The 26,617-nt window shown below is 37.4% G+C and overlaps 1 protein-coding gene across 4 annotated transcripts in view; it reads right to left on the bottom strand.

Moving 5' to 3' along the window:
- Positions 1 to 1,700: 1,700 nt before the first annotated feature.
- The window catches only part of LOC124305230 (one cut domain family member 2-like), a 42,042-nt gene continuing 17,125 nt past the window's right edge, over positions 1,701 to 26,617 (bottom strand). For 2 of the 4 annotated variants that reach the window (XM_046764398.1, XM_046764399.1), the window contains 3 exons: positions 6,193 to 6,216; positions 4,915 to 5,030; positions 1,701 to 3,114 (listed from right to left, as the gene is read on the bottom strand). In XM_046764398.1, the coding sequence (XP_046620354.1) occupies positions 2,905 to 3,114; positions 4,915 to 5,030; positions 6,193 to 6,216 (350 nt within the window). In that variant the 3' untranslated portion in view covers positions 1,701 to 2,904. Of the gene's footprint in view, positions 3,115 to 4,914; positions 5,031 to 6,192; positions 6,217 to 11,077; positions 11,218 to 15,452; positions 15,526 to 26,617 lie in introns of those variants that run through there. The other 2 variants (XM_046764400.1, XM_046764401.1) reach the window with 2 other exon arrangements.

The following is a 26,617-nucleotide window of genomic DNA, read 5'->3' as shown; positions in this document are numbered from 1 at the left end:
TGTGTGTGTGTGTTTATAGTGAAAAAATCTCTCGTCTGCATTTTGCTTACTACCTCAATTACACAGATATATACTTACACAATCTATCGACAGGCATATAACATGTATATAACCCTTATACCTCTACCTATGTATATAATATACACATAATGTACCTAAATTTAACAAATTATTCATCTTCATCGTCATCTTATTTAACTTCATCCTATCACTTTTAATATCTTTCTTTTTAAATTTCGGTGACTCGGTAGCGTGTGTTGTTAATATGTATATCTATTGTATATATGTATAGTATGCAATATATCTATATATATTGTTACTAATATTTAAACCGTTAATCGTTCATCTTTGTCTTCTTATTTTTTTTTTTTTTTTCATCTTTGATTAAAATTAAAATTATTACAATAATAATAATCATGTTTTTAATATATATATATATGTGTATATATATATGTTTATTTTGTACTATATATGATCTTAACCCAGTAGCCATAGTTATATATACATATATACACAGCTACTCTTATTGGTACGCGTTTTCAGTTTTATATGCAATTTAATTGTTATTGTTATTGTTGTTATTATTATTATTGTTGTCATTATTGTTGTTGTTATTATTATTATTATTATTATTATTATTATTATTATTATTTTCTTGTGTGTTTTCTTCGCACAAATTTCACTTCGGTTTCTTTTAATTACATCTGGTGAAAACCTCGATGTTTCTGTTTTATTATCTCCCCCGTTTGCAATCCGTTCACTCTCGTTCACTTGTTTGTTCGATTGAATCTCATTCCTTATTAATTTTTTTACATTATTCTTGCGAGTATATAATATTCGTATAACGCGTTGCACAGTGGCGTTTTTGTGTAATTATCAAACACGCGCAAAGTAACTTATTATACCTATATATATATATAATAATAATTTATATAATATATATATATATATATATATATATATATAGTGTAATATGATATACCTAAAAATCAATTAGGTACCCAATGATATATTTCTTTACTTATGTATTATTATCCGTTGGAATGAATAATTGATTAATCACCACGCTTTAATTTTCATTATATTATTATACTTATTATTATTATCTCGCATATATACGCATATGTATAATACATATAATAATATATATGCGTTTTCGAACGGATATATATATATATATATATATATATATATATGTATCATGATTCCGATCCCGTTTTTCTTCTTTTCTCTAATTGTATTATAGTTATAATAATAATAATAATCGTTATTATTTATTACTATTCTATTAAAATTATATCATGACTCTTACTAAACTATCCTTATTGTTTGTATTTACGTACGTATATGTATGTATGTATGTATGTATTTGTCTTATTTTAATTCAAATTCTTCATTTGTTAATATATTATATTATATAATTTATTTACAACAATATATATACATATACATATATATATATATGTATATTATGTTTATATATATATATATATATATATATACATATCGAGTGTGATTGTTTTGCCTCGCGTTTTAAGAACGCGTCACAAGCATATTCGCGTCATTTTCTTTCTTTCGTTTCTTGCCTTTTTCCCCGTCTTCGTTTTAAATATACATTAGAGTTAATAATTATTCTCACAGGCGCTACAACGATTTGTAATATATGTATAATAATAATTGTTTCTCTTCCCTTCGGCATATTCGTTATTCTTCTTTGCCTTTTTGTTTATTTATTTTTTATTTTATTTTTTTTATCCTCACAATCTGGTTTCTCGTGAAATTATTGTTTATTTGTTTATTTGTTTGTTTGTTTGTTTTGTTTACTTCAAATTATGTTGATTATACGCTATGTAATATCGCTATGTGCATTATACAAATGTTCTATTCTTAAACCGATCCTTATTAATACTTATTCTAAACATTATTGTAATATAATTTATACATGTATTATATAACTTTTGTCCGGGCGACCAGCAAGGAGTTATAAAACGAGTCGATCTTTCGTTCCTTAATCTTTTTTCACTGCACTTACGACGGTGAAAATTTCGAGTACGTTGTTCGATTTCGACGCGGATTCGCAATGCGACATATGTAGGTGTAAAATGATATTCGCACATAATGTACGATTTGTTTTCCGCTGAATGCATAAACAAAGAAATTAAAAAGATATAAAAAATTTAAAAAAAAAAAAAGAACGCGAAACAAAAACACAGCAAAACTTTACATTTACCGAATAAAATAGCAACGAAATTTTGACTAGATATTATAATATGTATTCAATACACGGATCATCTTTTAAAGATGATTTTTAACCCGAGAAATAAAGACTAGCTGCACAATTATTATATATACGAATTGTGAACGAAGTATTTGTCTACCTATTATAAATCAATACATATTTAACAACACATATTAATATTGAAATAGGATTAATATGATGATAATAGTATATTAACGATAATAATATAGGAATAAATCATCTTTGCCTACACTAAATAATAATAGTAATGAAATATATATATAAATGGCAAAAATATGGCACCTTAAGTATACAGTGGCGATTGGCGAAGGGAAAATTGAAAAAAAAAAAAAAAACAATAAAAAACAAAAAAATACTTAAAACAGAAAACATGTAATAATATTAATAATGATGAATTAAAAACTCACAGATAGTTTGCGGTAATGAAGTTCGCGGTTTACTTTGAATTGCATGAATTCAGGTGTATTTACGTATAATTTCGATTGTTTTTCCCCATCAATCGAACAACGACTCTCTTTTCCCGTAACCGCGGATGCATTTCTTTGTCCGTCTAGATCTGTGCAGCGTGTGTGTGAAAAGATTTATGAAAAGGGTAGATCCTCTTCGGGTGACTCGTCGTGATACTCCTCGTGGTCGGACGTATGTCACAAAACGTCGGATGCTTGCCGAGATCCGAGGCCAATCGTCGGTGACAATTGACCCTCGTCCACAGCAACGGCTTTCGGGTCTTCGTCTTTCCATTTGTCCATCGAACGCCGCCTCGCATTCATAAAGAAGTTCCCAACTGTCGTTGGTTCGAGACCGAGCTGACGCGCGATTGTCACTTGCATCTCCTTCGACGGCCTCTTCGTTTCCTGCGGGGCACAATTTAGTCATGCCTTAAACTTCGACTTTATTCTTCTCCCTATCTATTTCTCTCTTTCTGTGTAGATAAATAGATAGACATATAGATAGATATACGGATAGATAGACATATGGATAGACAGATAAATAGATAGACGGACAGGCAGATAGATAGATTGATAAATAGATAGGTACAGAACTCTCTCTCTCTCCCTCTCTCTCTCTCTCTGTCTTGCTCTCTATTTTTCTTTTCTCAAACAAATTTCGGAATATAGTATATTGCGTTACGAGCGCGAAAGGTGGGCGATTTCCGACAAGTGTGAAGTTTGCAGCGTAAGCCAAGGCGAGCGGTAAGAGCTTCGCTTGATCGCCATTTTTGTTGCAATTTGTGTACAACGTGTAGGTTTTGTGCTGCAGTCTGACCAATTAAAAATAAAAAAAAATTCATCAGCTCTCGGACGCCGCCATTTGCTACGGCCATTTTTGTTCCTACGGAAAATTCATCGTGTAAAGATCTTCCTCTATCCCCTAGTCTATCTACGGACCTTGTTTTCCAACACCTGTGACCGAGAATTCGATTTGAAAAGTGCAACGAAGGTGACATTGACAACGGGTAAAATTGAGGTTAGGTAACTAACGCTCGGTGAAACGGTGCGCAAAATTGAGTTATTCGATAGTGCGCATGCGCCGTAGACAGCCTCAGTGTGTAAAATGTAGCATCTCAGTTGAGCGCATGCGCGAACGTTGTTGTGCGGAACTTTTCTAAAATAGGGCACTATACTCTTCGCGCGGTTGTTGGTAAAAATGATGCTAAATTGGAAAACGGCGAACTGGAAACCGCGGTTGGAATTTCCATAGCAAGTCGCGACACAGCCTCGAATTCTGCATTTTAACCTGCACATGTGTAGCCTCGTGGATGGCCTAGAATATGTATGTATATAATGCGGGGAAAGCTGAAGGCCTAGCTAAGAAGTTGCAACTAGAAGCGAAATTATTCAAGACAGATCGATAATGTGGAAGTTGCCAGCGGACACCGCGTATTGTATATGCTTTCCCCTTTGCATGTTACTTATAGCTTGTAGGTAAATGCCGCCATGTGTGCATATCCTCAGACCAATGAGTTTTGCATAATGCGAATCGAATGTTTAAAGGGGAAAATACAATTGCAGATACACCCAAATTTTTACTATTCCCAGACGTGCTGACAGCTTTTCCATTTTCTTTGCTCGTTTTTATACCGATAGTTTCCAAAACTTCACCTATCTGTAAACTTTCAATATTGTTGAAATTTGTACCATAGTACTCGAAAAGGAGCTCCGTTCATGCGTAAGAAAAACAATTTGCCGAGCTTACCAAATATGGCTGAAGAAATGTTTCATTGACTCGAATAAATATGGTTCCCCTCAATAACCCAAATTATTACTCCGATTACTGTTATTTTTATTGAATCAAACAAACATTGTTTTCGACGTATATTTGCTTTCCACATTTGGTAAAACCAACAAATTCTTTGTACGAGTGTATCTGAACAGAGTAAGCTCGATTTTGGAAAAAATTATTTGTCGCAAACACGTTCCAATTTTGGTCAAAATATTTTTTCGTTTCTCTGAATAGACGACCAACGACAATTTGTAAGAATCGATAAGATATAAAACTTGGGTCTGGAAGGCTTGAGCCATCTTTAGAGGAGTAGCACATTTGAAAAACGATGTGATTTTTCAAAAAAAAAAAAAATAAAAAGCAGTCATTTCACCGATTTCTCTGTGTCGTACGAGAAGTGGAAGATAGCAGAGGAGGACAAAGAGGCTTACTTTAAAAATAGCCTGTAGAGTACGGCGCTGAAGGTCTGTGAAAACCAGTCGTGGTTTCTTGGGGGCGGGCTGTTGGTGTTCGGCCTGGGTCACCATCTCTTCTTTCCTCTTGCATGCTGAAACGATCGAAAACAAAGGAGGAACGTTTAGGAAATCCGTCCCAGGGCCTTTCTTACGACTGTGTAAAACTCAAAGCCCGCGTCGTGCAAAGTGCGGTGGAATTATTACAATTTTTGAAACGCGTTATAACTTCCAGAACCTCGTGAAATAAATTCATTTTTTCATTCATCGGATCAGTATTCGCGAAAAATAATGACCCTTGATGAGGTCAGTTGGCCAAAAAATGTTTCAATATTGCAAAAAAATTTGGTAAGTTTTTTCGATGATTTCGCTTTGCAAATTCACCGTAACGAGTTTTTTTTTTTTTTTTTTTTATCTCAATTTTAGAATATTGCATCGATATACTGATTATTATCAGTAAATGGCAATTGTGAATTGATTACTTGAAAAAAAAAAAGAAAACCTGTTTCAGTCAATTTCTAGAAAATATAATCTTCCGAATAAAATAAGCCATGGTGGAGTGAAATTAAACGAATCTAATAGATTTCCAACTATTTAGAAGCGATTTGAAATGTGGCATCGATAGCTAAGCATATTTTAATTTTAATCAGAGCATTTTTTATTGTTGTACGTTTCAAGCACATTTTTCAGCATACGAATATAATTTTTGGCCATCGAACCTCATTCGTTGTCAAAAAAGTTTTCCAACCAATATAGAGAATTCCCTGCCGTTTATCAGTGAACATGGAATCAAAATCGTCTTGTCACTAAAATATACTTAAATTTCCCAGTCGATATACAAGAATCCGAAGAATTATTATTATAACCCGATTCCAATCGAGTATCTTCCTACCCCGAGGAACTTGATAACTTTCGGCGATTCTGGGATTGACTAATTTTAAGTCGTGCAAAATTTATGCCCGCTGTTATATCCGTCTCCGTCTCTGCAGAGCTGAGTTACTCTCGAGTGTATACCGTCACGATTTCGGGTTCAACTAAATTATAACACTGCCATTGGGTATGGCTGAGGATCACGAACATGCTGTTCACGAATTCTCTGTATCATCGGTATACAATATTTAAAAAATTTTCGTCTCCAGTTTCGAATAATTTATAGATTTGTTCTCTTTGTCTTTTTTTTTTTTTTTTTTTTTTCAATTCCATCTCCGAGTGATTTTAACAACGTGTATGAAGTACGTATGAAGCGTATATACTCACTTGCTCGATGTGGAATTTGCGCAGCTGAAAAATAAAAAGAGAAAGATACGATGAGTATTGGATTGTGACGCTTTGCAAATCGACATGGAAATGTTCTATGAAAATTAACGAATTTGCCTGTGTTAGTTTTTTTTTTTTTTGTTTTTTCGTATGTATAATATTACGTATGTGTTTGACGATGCATAGCTATATACCAATATATCAATAATACACATTTTAAATAAAAACACAAGTAATATATATATATATATATAAATATAGGCATCACAATATTCATGTTAAATATAACAGCTGGGATTGCATACGTTGCATAATTCCAAATTCATAGTAATAAATGGGTATAACGTCTACGTTGTTAAGGGAACGGGTATAACAGGTCATAACATAGGGCTTGCTTTACTAATGGATTACATAATTCAAGTGTTGCGAATTCAGTGCAATAATGTTTGTTCTGCAGGGTACCTACAAGGGTATAATGTTGTTCGTGTTTTCTCACGGCCACCAGCACTCCTTCACTAATTGTCACCGTTATTATTTCAACTCTTATTACTATCATTATCGTCATTGTTATTACTGTTATTATCATCATCCTTATTATTACGGTTATTATTGAAAAAGATGAATATTCAGTCAAGTTACAATTATTATTTACCTTGTTCGAAAACAAATTACCCTCCTTATCGGAGATACCAATAATTTAACTTCTGGACTCGCAAATGAAGACGATCAATGCGATGTGTTATTTTAACGTACAACTGAAAAGAGTTGAAACTTGATTGAATTCCATCATTTCAAGTGATAGCTGTTTCACTGATCAAGAGTGAGCCATGTACCAATTTTCTGTCTAAAGCGAAATTACTCAAAGTGAATTCTCGATAGCTGTTCTCCTGGGTAAAAATTTTACAACCCGATGTGCACGCGTGTTTCTTTAAAACCGAATTTTTCACGCGAAAAAACATCCAGTCTGTAAAATATCTGACAAACGAATCGAAGCGTCGTAAGATATAATCAAAATGGCCGTCGTTAGCACGCTTGCGGTTTGATTTTAATTGTAGGATTGTTTACAACGCATAGCATCGATCAAACGCTGTTTGACCCGACAGAAAATCATGGCAAGAATAGTTTGACTATGACTTGACGTTCCGGAAAAAGCCCGAGAACCGAGAATCCACCTTCTAAAGTCCTGTCGCATATAAACGCACGTTTGCATTGCCTGTACAATGGTTCACTCTTTGAGACGTACCGGTGCCCTTGATGTGGTTATATAATTTTGGCGACTTTTTTGGGTTTGTAGTAAACTTTCGATCATGTTTGCGAGAGTATTTCGAGGCATGCATATGTTGATTGTTGAGAGGTTGGGTGTGTTTTGAGGTTACGTTAGAAATCCCACTCGCGGAGTTTCATCCTGTCACGATCGGATGTATCGGTATGGGTATATATACATAGGTACGAGTACGACGTACCTGAATTGGTGCTTTTATGCAAAACAAACACATTTACACACATACACACGCATACAGACACGTATATATCCAGGCGTGGAAAAAAAGAGAAAACAGTACGTAATAATAACAGTATAGGAAGGAGGAATAATAAAACCTGCAGGGAGATATACCGACGTATGAGGATTTCATTCGCTTTGATATAACCAACTGGACTCTCCCTTCCTCCCCTTTCTCCTCATATCATGTGCGCCACGGATACATATTTGAGAGACACGTTTCGGGCTCAAAGTGAAAGAGAGAGAGAGAGAGAGAGAAAGAGAGAGAGAGAGAGGGTTGGGGGGTGGGAGGTTTATCCCCCGCACAAAAGGACTGCCATATGATCCGATCGGTTCTTAATTTAATACTACTACAACGAATTGACAACCGGGATATTTTTTATGCCTGCCTGATCGCACTTTGACATATTCCTTCTCTTCTCCATTTTTTCATTCCATTCTCTCTCATACTTTTAATCTGTGTACCTATCTACACATTATATTTTTGATAATCTCTTTTTTAATACCGTTCACGCAGGGTCATCGTATACAGAACGAGAAGGAAAACGTCGAAAAAATAAAAGTCGAAACAGAGAGAAAAGTGAGAGAGAGAGAGAGAGACAGAGAGGAAGAACGAAAGACATACAGGATTAAAAAAGGACGGTTGAAATTCTTTGATAATATCGCGGTGCGGTTTGAGGAACAGAAAACGACGAGAAAAGATACATTAATAATGATAGAATCAAAATAAACACATACGATACACACACACACACACACACACACTCACACTCGTGTATATATGTTTATACGAAAATTAATATCTGCATACGACGCCGTTGTGTCCTTTTGATGTCGCGGGACACTCGGATTTTGTACGTTAAGTGCACAGACTGGTTTTTCTTATCACGGTATGACAGTATAAAAGTGATTACGATCAAAGCAATCATTCGAAAACAAACGCAGTGCCGGTTTGTATAACGTGAGCGTATATATGTATACATATATCGGTACGACATTTGTCTCTTTTCTGCTATTATCTTCCGTTACATCTGCCAAGAATTTCAGACGTTACGTTACGAATCGACTTTGAGGACAATATTTTAGAAGAGAAAAAAGAAGTATGAGAATAAAAATGGCACGAGGTTGTCTAGTTAACGTATAATACCAACCCTGTATGGGTACATGAAAAATATTCAGTTACACAGGTTCACGTTGTATAATATAGCTGGCTATTCGTTGCACGTGGTACAAAATCGTTGCCCTCTCATCGTCCCTTCCCTTATCCGCGGAACATTTGTGTGTACATACATATGTGCACGTATGTATGCGTATATATATATATATATATATATATACATTTACATACCTACAATATTTCTCTGCAGGACAAATGGCGCAATCATTTTTGAGTTATTCTAAACAAATGACGGTTTGTTGCGACGTTCAAGATATTCAATTTCGACGTCACGATTGCCAAGACTTCCGGACGTATCGCTTCATAACACGTTCTTTATCACATTTTCTTACACGAGCTCTGAGATTCAAGCGTACTTAGACAAAACGTGATTTTAAATTTTCCCGCTAATAACCGCCCCGCGACACGTCATTCGGCACGGACCAATCACAGAGCGCGAAGCTAGTTTCTCACAGATTTGAACCTTTCGCACATGTTCTGACAAAATTCATACCTCGTATAACCTGGTTTAGGTATAAAAACTGTATACCTGTAAATTCTTACATCCACGTTCGATTTCTTTTTTCCTCTACTTCTCTCTCGATCGATATATTCGTTCGAATCATTATGTTTTCGCCCAATTCGCTTCAGAGGAGTGAAAAGAAGCGCGCTATGGCGGCCTTAGGCATACGTCAGATGCACCCAACGTTTCCCGTCTGATCGGGTTCGGCGGGCAGGAGCAGCTTTTGGCGCCAAAGCTCCATCGGCATGATCAGCGTGTGTTTGAGCCGCGAGCCGGTCGCGCACAGTGATATATATATATATATATATATATGTATATAAACACATATATATATACGTGTATATACCCACACGATCTCTACCAGGACGGGCAGACTTTGAGGGGCATGTTTGATTAAGCTCAGGGAGCCTCCGATAGAATGCCTCTGATCACATTTTTCCGCCGTTCGCGCTGTTCGCGAACCTTAGTCAAGCTTAATGAAATTACTCCTGTTTCATGCCATTGTACACACTATGTACATACATACACACATATCATACGCCACTGCTGCAAGGTATTTCGCTAAGATGCCATACCCATACCTATGTAATACGGTATACCCATACGGTGTATACACCCTTTACATTGTCCCATTTCGATGGATAATTGTTCACCTAAAACTTCTTAGTCGTGTTTAATCTACTTTTCAATAATCAGACTGAAAGGAGTTTTTCCTTCTCTACGTTCGAATAGGAATTTCGTCGACTTTACGGTACCCACACATGGTTTAAGCATTATTATCGTGTTTTTGTAGCTCGTTATTACGGTGCCATCTCATCGTCATTGCAAGTGTATAATTCGCCTGGTGTATAATGTACGTATACATCCACGTGTAGATTTTGTTGGTATTGCTGTATCTGCAGAGTTCGACAGGCTATAAATACATACATGCTATACGTCAATAATTAATGATAAACAAAGTTCAACTATGTATATATACATTACCGTGTATAAGGTTTACTAACGAAAATCAATATCCAATGTGTTCGTATGTAATACATACACACATATCCGGTATATATATATATATATATATATATATATATATATATATTATATATACATATATGTGTAGGGAATCAGCTAAAACAACTATGGGTATAACATACACGACGATTGCATAGGGTATACATGGAAAATCGTATGGCTTAGTATAAATATGTTACGTATTAACATCTATTGTACGTATGTCATGGAGCCTTAAACAATAATTAGTAACAACGGATCATCTAAAGGCGTTTGATATATAGATATATATATATATACATATGCGGGGTTCAAGGTGCAGGGAAAAATCATTCGGCGGATTAATAGTATCTATCTTATGCATTGGTTGTTTTTTTTTTTTTTTGTATTTTGTTTTTTTCGCACAAGATGCTCGCGAAAAGAAGTATATTACATATGTCGTGTGTACGTAATCTACATATGTATATAATGCACAGTGTGTAGGAATTTTTCGAACGCAATTTATACAAGGATTAGAGATTTGTTGATCTGTATACTGTGTTGTTGTTTTTTTTTTTTTTTTTGCTCTTTCTTTTTTTTTTTTTTTCGCGGGGTGGGGGAGGGGCGGGGGTGGAATTTTGTTTCTTAGAGAGAGAGAGAGAGAGAGAGAGACAGACAGTGAGGCAAGGTATAAAAAGGCATAGCGAGATAGCGAAAGAATTTCGGCAGGTTTTTTTTTTTTAGTGTCTATTTTCGTTTTCTATACATGGGATTTTGCGGGGGTTTTTGGATTACGTAGTTCGTTTGACGGCCATGCAGCTACTAGCCCGGTGGCGTTTTATTGAGAATCGATCTCTTTCCCTGAACATTGACAATAAATTCTTCTTTTTATGAAATAAAAATTAATTTCTCCCTCACACACCAGATTATTGAATCAGTTTTCGACAGTCTGTCATGCGTATTGGCGAAAAACATATAAATTCCAAATTTTCTTAGGCAGATTTTACGTAATTATACGAATACCAATTATATATCGTGTCAATACAATTTCACCACCATTTGGTCAAGGGACGACGTATCCGATGACGTATTTCAGCAATCCACGGTTCGGATCGAAATTTCGTTAATTCACGTTAATGTCGGCTGAAAATTTTATGTTACAGTCCAATCGGAAAGAAAAATGCAACAGATTTATCCCAATATTCGTTTTCACGAAATTTGGTGCAACCCTTTCAGTCATACACTTTTCAACTCAATATTTTGACCTGAATTTTTTTAACTCGGGGGTTTTTCAAGTCACTGATCACGAATCTGAAGTCGGAATTTGATTATTTCTAAATCCAAGATGGCGGATCCAATATGGCGGATCGAATATGGCGGATGTAAAATCGAAAAAACTATCAAACTTCGATGATTCTGGCCGAAATTAACAGTGATCGTTTGAAGTTGCCAATAAACTCTGATAAGGTTAGGACATGGAAATTTTTGAGGCGGGACGGTGAGAATTTAACTGTGACTGAAAGGGTTAGCTAATTAATTCTTTCATTCGCGTTTGGAGAGTTTTAAACATCTTTTTCAGTGTCTTATTATTATTAATGGTAACGAATACATTCCATTGCCAATCGTTTATACGTGACAGATGTAGTGATAAATATACATACGAGATACGCGTGAAATGCAACGATGTCGGCACAAGGGAAGCCATAATTTTAAACTAATTCTGCTTCAGGTGTTCAGGTAAAAATGGTGTAATACACCTATACGCACAATATATAGATGTATAAATGGGCGATTCTTGCGAGAAATGTATATTTCGCTTGGAAGGTATTATAAATTCTCGCGTTTGAAATACGTCAACGTGTCTTCTTCGTCGAAGGAGGTCAAATCCCTTGGCCACGTGGCTTCCAGATTAGAGGTTAAATCCTGTGTAAAAAAAAAACGAAAAAAAAAATTTTGGCAATTTACGGTAAAAATCCCTCGTTTGCACAATTTTTTTCTTTTTTTTTTTTTTTTAACCAGAATATAACCTGCAGTTTTTTTTTTTGGGTTAGATTTTGAGAGTCTAGATACACTTTCGAAACTGTTATTTTTTTTTTCCATCGTTTCTTCAGTTTTTCTTTTTTTTAATATATATATATATATATATTATATATATATTACAATAATACACCAATATCTGTCATCTGATTATAGTTGTTTCGAATTTAGAGTGTGTCTACTTATTGGTAGTATAACTTTCAGTTTTGCGGTACAACTTTCGTGTCACTTCGTTCTTCGATATTTATTTACTGTTTACTTTTCTTCCAATTTCAACGTTCGAGTGAGCCGTTCGCAGGTTTGCGCTTTCAATTTATCAACATTCTATTCTGCCGATTAATTAATTAATTTTTAACTTAATCAATCAATCAAATCAAATCAATCAATCAATCAAGCAATCAATCAATCAATTAATTAATTAATTCTGTAACTGCACAATTAATGTTTCGCATTAATGGATAAAAAATGTATGTGTATATATATATATATATAGTATATACATACATTTCATCCTGCGCAAGGCTGCCATTTTTCTTTTCAAATAATATAATATAAATATACATACATACATATAAATATATATATATATTTATATATATATACATATATATGTATAATCACGGTTGTTCATTACCCCACGTTTTATTACAACGTATTGTATTTTTTATTGTACATATTCATATATTTCATACGAACAGTAGCGGCAATAATATAAAATAATAGCAAGAGCAGCACTGAGCGGCTTCTCAATAAAATGCCCCCGTACGATACTGTTTTTTTTTTTCTTTTTGTTTGTTTTTGGTTATGATTAATCTTCAATAAACTTTTCTCATCGTCATATCAAATGAATAATTTTGATGTGTTCTTTGTTCTTTTTTTTTTCTGTTCTCTAAAGCTCACAAGTTTACTAAGCAGCAACAAGATACGTTTCAATAATAATAATGATAATAATGATGATAATAATAATAATAATAATAATGATAATAATATGTCAGCAGTTATATAAGATTCATAATAATTTATATACGTTTTCATACAAGGTACAGCGAGCGTGCAAGGGATGATATATGTTTCATAGCTGGCTCAAAACGAATGTTTATTAACGGTGAGGAATATTCGAAGAGAAGAGAAGAAAAAAATAAAATAAAAAATAAAAAATGTAAAGCTGCGACGAAAATCATCGGTGACGGGAAGAATAAAAAGATAAAAAATAAAAAAAATTTGATGTACCGTGTTTTTGTGGGCGAAAACAGAAAAATGTAAGAAAAATTGCTGGAGTGAAAACCTTTTTCATCCGCTATGTAACGTCGATATTTTGTTTGTTCGTATCGAATGAGTTACACGCGTGCGAAAAAATGATCCTCGATTCGCGGAGACGAGCGAATCGGATAGAAGAAAAACAACGGTAATAATCCCGGGTGTTTCAAAAAAAAGACGGAAACAGAAAAAGAAAAAAAAAAACCGACCCCCGTCATCGAAAGCAATTAAAGAAGATTCGATCGATTGATTCCGTGCGCCATAAAATCATGGCGCGGATAAACGGTTTAGTGGTATAAAAGACTTGACGATAACTGGCACGTGGGACGGATGTCCTGTGATTGAGGCCTACAATCTCAGAACACCAAGATCCTTGTGCAGATATGACAAGTCTGATATTATACAAACCAATCGACGTTGGAATTTTATATTTAGCAACAAATCGCAGCGTACGTCTGCGAGATGTTGCGACAATTGTACGAAAGTGATCGTTATGTTTTCTCAAAGAATTACGTATTTCTTTTTCTTCACACATACCTTGACATTTTTTCCCCATGGATTTTTGGCGCAAGGAATCATATCGGTCATGAATTAAATCGTGCGATAATAAAATCGTTAATCGCGAATCTTGCAGGTTGTTAATATCGACTTTTTTTTATTTCTTATCAATTATCCCTCGAAGCTGTGTATAATGAAAAATGAAAACGGTACAAAACAAAATATACATATTTTTTCCCTGTCCGAAAATTGAAGAAACAAAAAAAAAAAAAAAAACCGACCCGGATTGATCGAATTATTTCGAGATAGTTGGGGAGGTAAATTTTTTGTTTAAAAGACAAACGAAGAAATTCCTTGCTCAGCAATACCGGAATTATAGAGATATTGTTACGTGTTTTTTTTTTTTTTTTTTTATTTTTCCGAATGCAATTTATTTCGTTTTTTCCCCGCCTCACAGCGATTGTCACACTGTCAAAACTACGGATAGTTATTCTTTCTTTCGATTCAAAGGCATAGACGGGCTGCGACAAAAAAGCGTATCAACTCCAACAAGCGATCCTACTTTTTATGAATCGTAGTGAGGTCAAATCTAAGGATTTGAAAATAGATATTAAATTGCAATTTTGTATTTCATACGTTGCGTCCGTGTGTTTAAGGAGATGAAATAAGAAAGAAAAAAGTTTTGCGGCTACTCAAATCCAATTTTTGACAGTGTGACGCTGTGACCTTGTTGTTGACAATGTTCTTTTTGTTTTTCTTTTTGTTGAAGGAATGAGAACAAAATGAATTTAAAGAATCGACTAATCGAACTGCATACATGAAAAATATAAGCTGCATTTAGTATACTGTGTAATATATACGTGTGTGTGTGTGTGTATTATAATCATTCGTACAAAGAACGAGTCAAATAGAATAATCGATAAATTAATTGATCGATCAATGAATAAAAACGGACCGATCAGTCAATCTATCAATATAATTGTATGTGTATATGATGTAAAGCAAGGAGGTAATTTAAGTTGTTGAACGAAAATTAATACAACAGGTGTATACGTATAATATATATTTATAAATGCGATAACGTTATACTTGTATAAATACACACAGCGTATATATGCATATGTATATACGTTTATATACACATATATACACGCGTAGAAGTATTTATATCGATAAATGTACATATAAATATATATGTATAAATATATATATGAATGTATATCAGGTCAGGTTTGGTTATGTTTTGTTTCATACAACAATATTGTAGTAAAGTGGAATTATGAACACCGAATCGAGAAACTCACAAGCAGGAGGAAGCGGGTGTTTTCCTTCTTTTAGAGTTGACTGATCTCACGTTAACATTTCTCATCTGGCAGTCTGCAATGCAAAACACATTGGAAGGTTCAACCGAACAGTTTTGACAAACAATTATCCACAAATCTTCGAGGATACACCATCAACCCCTCGGATACAAAACCAACTGCCGGTATTCCGATTTTCCCACACTCTTCTCCGTCTACCAAACTGGACAAATCGATCCTTCGGTCTTGCGCCTATTTCACTCTCGTTAGGTAAAGAAAAGGAAGGAATAAAAAAAAAAAAAACAATAAAAAAAATCAAAAGCGTGAAATAAATCTTGGACCAAACTGTCAAAAGTAAACGAATGGACGTGTGGGGAAAAATGATTCAGAATTCAAGTTTCATTGGAAAAAGAAACACGGGTATTAAAATACCCGAAGTAATTGTATATACGGATGAAATCGATATTGGGCATAGAAAAAGGAGAAAGTAAAATTTTTATTTTTTTTTCCTTATTATTAAACAGGAGAGTAAACTTCGGCGATGAGTGCGCAGTTCTCGCAATTGTTCGTTACCAGCTCAGCATTGAAGATGTTATGCGAACACCTAAATTTCATCCCTGACTAAATTATATTATTGTGGGCCCTGCATATAATTTGGGCCTTGTGACCCGCTTACCCGAGTTCCATGACTACGAATAGAGTCCACTCTAAATTCGAAACGAGATTAATTCGTTGTGAAGAGTGCGATATTATTGTTACGATCGCAATATATACACAAGGCTAGCTGCAGCTCCGTTGTTACCAAGCTGTTATGATAAGAATAATAACAACAACAACAACAACAACAACAATAATAATAATAATAATAATACCAACAGCAATAATTAGAATAATAATGAGAAGAATAAGAATAATATCGAGAATAATAATAATAATAATAATAAGAACAGCACCATTAACTTTAAAGATTATGATGTGCCGATCAATTGTTAAAAAAATTTTCTTTCAGATATTAATTAGATTTGATACAATAAAGTATAAAAATAATCCTGCTGTGGTATATTTAAGGGGATTCTGTAATCAGTATTTACCGACCGAGTAAAATGTTGTACATCTTGACTATTGTCTCTGCAGAGTCTATGCATCGTTGAATAATCGAGTGAGAAAATTTTTTTCCACAACAAGATGTGTTCCTGCACGAATTTCCGAAATGAACTTTCTTACAGTATTCTTGCATGAAACAAACAAGTTTTTTGATGTTATTGTTTGGCATTTCAAGTTGAATTATGAGGCGTAGGCTCTGCAGATAATAGCGAAAACAATTGAAATTTTACTCGGTCGGTAAGGACTGACTATATCATCCTCTTGAGCGTATATTGTTCGGACTGCTCTGTGGCTGTCAAATCGTTCTCAAACCGACTTTAATACAGACGGTAGATTAACCTCCTTCGAAACACAATCCAACAATTGACCCTGTTTCAAAATTTCGAAATTTTTCGTCATGTGTGACACTTACAAATTAGTATTCCTGAATTTTGTGAGGATCATCATTTTTAAAATTTTTCATCTTGTACACGTTTGACGAAAAAGCAAATTTACCAAGCATTTTCTTGGCAATTCTGATTTTGGTTTTTTTTTTTTATTTTTTCACCTTTATTCAAGTCACTACGGAACGATGTATTACACAGTAGTGAAAAAATGCTTGGTAAAAAGATGACGCGAACCTGAAAGAAGTTTTGATTAGATAATTATTCGTGTGATTTTCTACATTCATAATTATTTGAAGCAGTAGTAACAAGCGGTTCAAAGAAACATGGTTGAGTGAGTGAAATTACAAGGCGATCTCCACCAGTGCCTCAATTTAAATGTGGTTCTTGAAGAAAAGAAATAAAAAAATCGATATTGTTGTATATTTTCTATCTGAAATTCCCTCTATCAAGTCGCAAGAGTTCATCGTGAAATTTAGATTTTCAAAATCAAAAGATTAAAAAGCATTGCACGATCCGATCAACAAGTATCTTGTATTCAGGTAACAATTAAGAAAACGTTGCAAAAGTGTAAAGCCATGTTTGAACTTCGAGATGAGCTTTCATTTCATCACCTTGACTACATTTTAATACGTGGCTTAACGCTCGCATTGTTGAGTATCGAAAAATGATACAAGGTAGAAATTTTTACTCCACGATCTATGATACACTACCAGGTTCGATCTCATTGTAAGACTAGGTAAATAAGGGCGAGAGACTTGCGAAGTTTGAGGTGAAAAGAAAAGAAACATCCCGATACCGATTTAATTGACATAAATTGATTTTGTATATAATGCATTATAATTATGTATAACAATATACGTGTAATTATATACGTGTAAATATAAATATAAAGCTATGGTGCATGGGATAATAGATGTGTGTATACATATATATATATATAAAAAATGGCAATAAGCGATATGCGTATATGTATGTATATATGTACATAAATATAAACGTGAAACAAAGTATTACTATCATTATTTTTATAGCCAATCATCGTGTCGCGAAATATTGCAGCCCGAGTTGACGCGAGGTGTTCCTATAAATTATACAGAAATGCCTTCCGACATACAGGGACAATTTGCTCCGGACATTATATAGGACTTATTATACACTCGTAAAGTAGGTATATAATGTAAAGTATGTATAAAGTACAAACCGCCGAAGAGTTTTTCCTTCAGCAAAAAAAAAAATCGTTCACCACTTTTTGCTGAAAGTTAGACCGCTGTAAAAGCGCAAGTAAAAGTCCCGCACTTTGTCAACATGATATGTTTATCGGTGATCGGATAGTTCAAACATTCTTCGACGACGCTGGTTTGTAACTAAAATTTGTGTTCTTCTCAGCTATCGTAGGGATAAAAAAATTAGACGAGGTTGAGATTCGTAACGTTATTTTAATAACGTACGTGCATTACGTGCATTACCAAAGAAAAAAATCATGATTACGTGACTTTACTATCGTCTGAGAATCGATTAGCACCATTTCATGATGGTTTTTGTGATCATTTTCTAATTTTTTGCTACGTCTTTATCGAATTCTGTATTTTATAACGTCTCTTTCGGTCTCTCTAATCACGCAATTCCTGACTACAATCATTGAGCAATGAGCAATGTTCTCAGCAAAAGTTTCAACACTTGTCAAATTTCATTGTTACAAAAAACAGTGTTTACGTTGACCAAAGCACCTCTGCACTGCACTTGTGAACATAACCTCCTATTTCACGTATAACGAATATGGCCAAACTGAATCAAACAATGGACACTATCGGTACCAAGCCGATCAAAACCGGTTCATCTACCTTGTTGTGAAAATGAAACGCCTTCGACTATCCTGAGGTTGGGAAACAGCGATTTTTCTTCCATCGCGTCACTCCAATTTCAACTTCATAAAACTAGTCAATTTTCCAGATATCCTAACTGCTCCAGACGCTTACCTGTTTCATTCGACGATGATTTGACTTGGCAGGGTCAAGCTGGCCTGGGTCAAATGGTCTGCCGCATGTACGTATGAGTAATACGTGTATACGTCTCCATATAATAATACGGACGTCGGTCGGTGGGTGGGACAAGGGGTATGTTGGCATGGGTAGTTTGGCTGGCCAGGATACGTGAGGGTATTGTATTTATGTGCATATTGAGCCTCTATGGGTCCCTCCACTCTGGACTCCCCCATACCAACTCCGGCATAGGGAGCCTTCTTCAGCTCCGGATTTTTCCAATATTCGAACCGCGTTTTACTCGCTCGCCACACCATCGCGCCCCACCAGACCCGTAACCAGGCTAGACTAGGTATGGAAAGTCTCGAATCGAGTTGAAACCAACCGCCGGCCTTCGTTCGTCATATTTCGAGTACGAAATCGAACGGACTGAACGGGGCAGATAGACGTGCCCTAGTCGAGTATATGTGTGGATTTGCTGCACACAGGGAGGGGGGCAAGGAGGAGATTGCCTCTCAAATATTCAACGTACATGTACACCCTTTGGTATACACTGGAATGATTATAGAAAATGTAACATCAACCTTTTTTTTTACCCTAATATCAACTCAAGTCTCCTTTACCTTTCTTTTTCCACTTCCGTGAACGTTTCACCAGCGATTTTCACCTCTTCGACTGCATCCCACCGATTAATGAACACTGGCTGTGCAACTCATTGTCAGTCCAATCTTCGCAATTCTTCCCAATCTTCCGTGTTCCCAGTCCAACAACTTACATATTAACCGATAGCTGCTGCCGCGAGTTTCGCGTACCATCCAACGGGTAATGAACGAACGTGTAACTTCGATCGGATGATCACAGCTTCATCACGAATTAGAATCACAGCTTTATCGGCAATGCGTGCACCGATGGACATGGTTGATTGTGTCTCTAACGCGTCACTTCCCAGTTTTAAGGACGGTATTTTGATTCGACAGCTTGAGCATAGATCCTTCATTGCCAATTATAATTGTGGTGATCTTGTTTTCTGGTGACTTAGACTTCGTTCTTTGTCGGATAGTGGAAGCTTATGCTTGGACGGCTGGCGTAAGGATTGACGGGCATCTAATTATTCGCGCAGCGAAAATGTTACTCCCTATACCCACAACGCAGGGTTTCTCGACGATGGTTATGCGGTAAGCTAAAGGCAACACCGTGATCTGTTTCACCGTCGCGTCAGCTTCCGACGCGAGAGGGTGTTTAAATATATATCACAAGAGTGCCAGACCGGCTCTAGGTGATTTTCAGTTTGCTGGGTAGGAGATGTGAAAATCCTTCGAAATTGATGAATGGTTGAAAAAGCACATGGTCCAAAGGCATGATTAATATGGATTGAGAAAGATGGGATGCTCCATTCCCTCACTCACCCCGTAGTGTATCGAACGTCAACAATCGATACCGACACTCGGTGTATGGATAAAAGGTGAATATCGCAAAAGAGAAATGCGAGCGGTGTAATTTCGACGCATAGTGTCATCGAGTCGGTGATCTCTTTGCGAAAAGAAAGAGACGAAATTTCCTGGAGCGGGTATAATCAGCAGCTGTCTCACGTCGAATGTAATCAATAGCCAGCATCAAGTCGTCGCGACGTCACGGGAGGAGCGTATCTCTCACGTACGTGCCAGTTGCATCATAGTTTGATTGTTCGGCTTTCTCCAGGTCCCGATGATGCTCGAAGAATGGACGTTGCTGGCTTCGAGCGCAGGACGAGGCAAGGGAAGGATGCAATGCCTACTGGTGGAGCTAGGGAACGAGATAGGGAGACTCTTCTAAATGGGGTGGAGAGCCAGACTCTGCAAGGGTGGAGGGAGGGGAACTCCGAGTAACCCAGTCAGTCGCGAGAAACCGGTGGGACTTGGTATCAGTAAGTTCTTGGATTCACACTCGAACGGGCATAGGAATCCTACTCGGAGTTGACGTTGGCCTTATCAGCGATCTCAGCGCATCCTCGAATCGCAAAATAATGTGATCACCCATTTGAACCAGTGCAGCTCCTCGTTCAAACACTTTGGAACTGTCCTGCATGGATCTTTTTCGGAATTACGGGATAGTCAAGGGTTGATCCGTATCGAAAAAAAAGAAACAGTCACTCGTTACGCCCGAGCGCCAATTGTTATGACTTATACGGCTAATGATGGATAACTGAAAAAGGAGAGCTCGCGTTTACAATCAGTCAAATACGATGACCGTCGACCGGTCGTTGCGTACACGTGCTCTTGAACTCATCGAAAATCGGGAGGGATGTTATTGGGCTCGTTGTTGGCTGGAGTACTAAAGGCACATTTAGGACCATGCATGGATTTTACATATTAGATGACACAATCCAGTGTGTGTACATTTTGCACGGGCTTTTGTCAAGTCGAGGTGTACTTCAGTCAAATCAGATGAATCTAAGAGAAGCGCTTCTACTTCCAAGTCAACGGAACAATCCAAAGGTGGTGTCGTTAAAAACCCTCCCCCAAGACTCGATCGTAAAGTGTATAACTACCAAAGTGTAAAAACATCGGAGGATCGTATACTCGACGAGCATTTCTGCCCTACAAGAGGAACGACGAAAATGGGCGGCAAAAGCGTATATTTAATAATGAGAGATCGGGAGCCGTAACCGCGGCTGAAGTTCCCCCGGCCAAGCGGCACCCGGTTCCCAACCCCCGAAGCTTTTCTCTCCGTCGTTTTCTATCGCGGTAGCCGCCGTACATCAATATTAAAAATAAGCGTCGATATATCTACGTATATAGGTACATAGATACCTGCACATATAGGCATGTACAGGCGTAGGTATAGGTGGTGGTAAAATACCTCTCTCATACGTATACAACGACTCTGTATCTGTGCAGAAATATATGTACATAGAGTATATAGGTAAAGTGGGTAGAAAAAGGCGAGCGCCAGTGCTGCTGCAGTAGTGGTGCACCACGTTTCAGAGCTCCACCTCACCTCCCTCTTCCTCTTCTATTGCCTCGGTCGCAGCGTCTGCCGGATAGCAGCGCCCAACTGCCGTCCGCTCGCTCTGCTCGTTGCGCGAGAATTAATAAAGGCAGAATTAATAAAAAATTACACATTTTTCATTTATCGAAAACCCAAAGCCGGGATGGGGAAAGGGGTGACGGAGGGCGGTTGGTAAGGGGAGATAAAAAGGGTGCAGGGACGCTCGGTTATACGCGTTTTGCCTCCTTTCCATAGATAATGCCAGACACACTACACGGTCGGATTTCCGATGTTTATGAACTTCATTTCGTTTGCTTAGCTCACTTGGATATCTAACTGCTGGCCTTGAGAAATAACCAGAACACTGAAACCCATGCGGTACACAAACCATAAAATAAACTAGTTACGAACCATCTGAAACACTGTATGATGCCAATTTTAGATGTGAAGTAGAATTGACACGAGTTGATCACCACCTTTAGTATCCAACTGCGGGCCTTGAGGAGTAAACAGATTACTGAAACCCATGTGGTACTTAAATCAGTAAATACACTGGTCACGAACCATCTCATACACTGTATGAGGCCAATCTCTCTCATGGAGTACAATTGACACGAGCTAGTGATCACCACCTCTAATATCCAACTGCCAGCCTTGAGAAATAACCAGATTACTGAAACCCATGTGGTACACAAACCGTAAAATAAACTGGTCACGAGCCATCTGAAACACTACGTGATGCCAATTTCGCTCATGGGACACAATTGGCACTGGATGGTGATCACGGACCTCAAAAGTTTCTGCCCCACAGTTTGTTTTGCTACTTTTGGTACTACCTTTGGCACCTTGTTTAATCCTTGATGTATTTCCGACGGCTCGAATCAGCCTCTTGGATTCAAAATTAGCTGCCCATGAGCATTTTTCTACTCTTCCAGCTCGGGGTCGGAGTATTCCGGTTTAACCCTGGAGCGGATGTGTTCAGAGTTTTTACTTTGCAGAATCCGGTTGGGCAGGGCCAGAGGTGGCTAAGGTCAGCCCACCAGACAGGCAGCGGGCAGTCAGGCAGCTGTGCGAGTCGCTATCAGGAAAAATTTAATTACAAAAAAGTTCTGGCATTCCATCAGTTTGGTCCAGGCTCTGGGCTCTGCAGAACAGCATCATGCGGGTGTACAACCTCCATCGTTTCAGTAACGTTGCTGTGGTTTTGTGCCCAACCCTAGTCTCTTCGAACCTCGATTCCTCTCTCACTGCCGGCTTTTTATAAACCGTTATATAATATTCTATTAATAGCATTTTTCAGGGAACGTATAGCTCGTTGAAGTTTTTTTTTTCATTTTTTTTTTTTTTTTTGTTTTGTTTTTTTATTTTACTTACCCGTCCATCGGGACAGAGGCATTAAGCGTTTTGCGCAGGATTGAACCGGTCTGCAATATATTAAACCATTCGAAACGTGACCCTAAACGAACGAGAGGAACGATTTTCCTGTTGAAAATAAAACCTGCTGTAGGATTGTTTGCGGGTTATTTAAAACATGGGGAAAAAATTCAGTTAGGAAAAATAACAATAAAGAGGAATGATATCAAGAACTGGAAAGATAATTCCAAATAATTCCATCCATGTATAGTTTAATGGTATTGTCGAAATTCATTCCCCGATTGGTGAACAGCACCGACATATAATGAATCAATTCCAATTAGACGACCCCCCCCCCCCCCCCTTCACCCTCCTTTTGGATACGAAACACCAGCAGGTGATCGATTCGGAAGAATATACCTACTGGTAAACGAGAAACGCATTTCAGAGGTGCAATATCAAGACTCTGTTGCAATTAACTAATTACTCAATGGCGTCTAATTGTGTTTGCTAATATCTCGAAGTGCGGACCTTGAAACGCATAGGAAACCTGATAATAGTAAAGCGTCACGAATTTGGTCAAACTTTCGAGGCTCGAAGAACATTTCAATCGATTCTAATGTGGAAAGGAATATATCGGGTAAAGGGGAGTAGAATGAAAATGCACAGGTTCGGATACTGTATGACCATAGGTGCTTTTGGGATCAAGCACGAAATCTTGGACGTGCCAGTAGGTGTGGTGGTATAGCTGCTACTACCTGAAGCCAAAGACTCTCTCTCGGCTCTTGCACTTTACAGCAAGAGACACCCCGACGAGCGAAAGAGGGAGAGAGGGAGAAGGAGGAAGATAGGTAGATAGACAGATAGATAGACGTTAGTGATGGGGTGAAACCCACCCTCCACCCTACCTTTACCGACTACCCACCACTCCAACCACTAGGCGAACTGAGGACAAAAATCAATATGAACCTGTAGCCATTTCTCTTTAATCTGCCATGTACTGGCTAGAACTGAACCAACCAACCAACCCCTTCTATATCCTCCTTTCCTGTCCGACTGCTACTCAACGCCACCAGGACTCTGCTGAATTCAATCATCCTGACTTAGTAACACTCATTTGTTTATCGACAAACTTGAACTAACTGGCCAATGCACCGACCGTCAAACTCTCTTCTGGGTATAATGGTATAGACTTATTTTCAAAACGTTGCTCGAGTGTAAGTCACGGATGGTTTCTTGTCTTTTTCCAACTGAATTCGAAGATTTATGCCACCTTCTACAGTTGAAGGATATCAATTTTTTGATGGACCGTCTAATCACTTCTTTGGTCGGCATGCGGAACGTCTTTCAAAACATTCGTATACCAGTGAAAATTGAATCCTATTTCTGCAGATTTATTATTATATACTGCTCGAGGAAAGTTAACGTTCGATTATACGGCCACCAATTGTTAATCGAACGTACGAAACGGGTAGAAATAATTTCCTGGTAACAGAAAATCTGCATGAATGGTGCGTATAGAAATGAGAATTTTCAGTCTACGGAGGAAGAAATGACGCGGATATTACTTAGGAGGAGACGACGGCTATTTCACTTTCGTTACCCCTACCCCAATTCTCGAGATCATTGAAACGCTTGATTAAACGATGAAAGATTATCCAGGGTACATATATGATCCATCAAACCCATTGTAAACAATCGATTCACTTCTTAGGCACCGGTACCCTGCGTGCTTAAAGATTTAAACTTCAATCGATCACCTGAATTCGAAAAAAGATCCTTGCATCGCTTAATGCAGTAATGGCGACTCACGTAGTGCTTCGAATCAAACGCAGCATAGTGCCACAACATGATGAGCCTGGCACTGGCCCTCCGTGTGGTATAAGTGCAAATCGATACCAGTCGTCTACTTTGGGTACACAACGATTCCTTGACGACCCAGACAAATAGTTTGGAAAACGTTATCTATCCACCCGCTGAACGAGGTAGAACGCTTATTGCTCACAGTTGACTTAGTACAACAGTTGACTGGGAGGTGGTTCGTTTCTTTCGTCAAAAGACAAATTTGCTACTCAAATATTCACGCCAAGTTCTTTTTTCCTATTTTGTTGAAATTCAAAAGACCCATTTATGGATGATTCTTCACCGAATGAAGGAATTAACGGATTCCAAATGCAGTAACGCACTACGTTAGGAATGATTGAGTCATTCCTGTGAAATCAATGACAACAAATTGTCGGCTGAATATCTCTTTGGTCTCACTTTTAAAAGTCGTTTGGCTTACACGATCGATAAGTCGGTACAAATATAGGATATAAGGCAGGTAGTAATGGAGTGTGGTTTGGTTTGTAGTGGGGCGACTATACCTGCATATACGTATATATATATATATATATATACACGGAGACAACGTAGCAAAATATACAGCGTGTGTAAGGACGATATATTCTATTCGCCCGGGGTTTTATAAACCTGGGACATATTTAGCGGCGCACTGTGTACAGTAAGAGGCTTTCTCACCGTTCCAGATGACTTTTAGGTGGTAAAAAGCTCCGCCGAAGTGCTCATCAAGTAACGCGACAACGTTATGGTGTATCAGCGAGTTGATATACCGTCTGCAAGACACAAACCATAATTTCAAAATTTCTTTCATGAAATTACGAAGATATTAGCTGAACTATCACATGTGAAATAATTTCCACTGCAATGGTGAAGGACGTTTTGATTCCCCTCTTTGTTGTGTCTCCGACAATGACACATGCATTTATAGAAGAGTGCGTTTGAGGACGATTTTCAGCCCGCTTTTATTTAATACCGCGTTATCCATACCGCACGGAGTTAAATCGACTCTGTACTAATCTTTCTTCAGCTGTAGATATGTGTAGAAAATGCAGCTCAGGGACGCGTAGCTCAGGTGGTTAATCGGACGGAAAAAGCCAGCGGCTGCGACGACGGATGATTCGGTTGGGCGCAATTTCGTATCTCTCAAACGTAACATGACGACATTGATATACACGTTGCAAAATCATTCAAGTCAATGGACTAACCGCCTCAATCCATTTCGAGGTAATCGTTGGAATACCCAGTTGAACAAACGTCCAAGTTTTTTGACACTTCTCCGGGTAGAAACCCTCGGCACTGGGTCGGGATAACCAGTGTTAGTCATGGTCCCAGTTGAGAACTAGTTACAGCTCAACCATTATTGGAAACTCATTATATGCACTCGGGGTAGCCGCCCGTGTGTTGTGGTGCACATGCCCAGCAGCCAGAATCCGAAATGAATTTCGAGACGAAAAGTAAGACTCGTGGCAGCAGCCATCCGGAACGGGTTTACAGTACCAGTTGCTGATTCGGAAAGGAATCGGCGACATCCGATGAC

The sequence above is a fragment of the Neodiprion virginianus genome, chromosome 5, assembly GCF_021901495.1.
Source record: "Neodiprion virginianus isolate iyNeoVirg1 chromosome 5, iyNeoVirg1.1, whole genome shotgun sequence".
Taxonomy (NCBI): Eukaryota; Metazoa; Arthropoda; class Insecta; order Hymenoptera; family Diprionidae; genus Neodiprion; species Neodiprion virginianus.
Note: the sequence above shows the minus strand (reverse complement) of the source record. Positions and strands in the feature narration are given on the sequence as shown.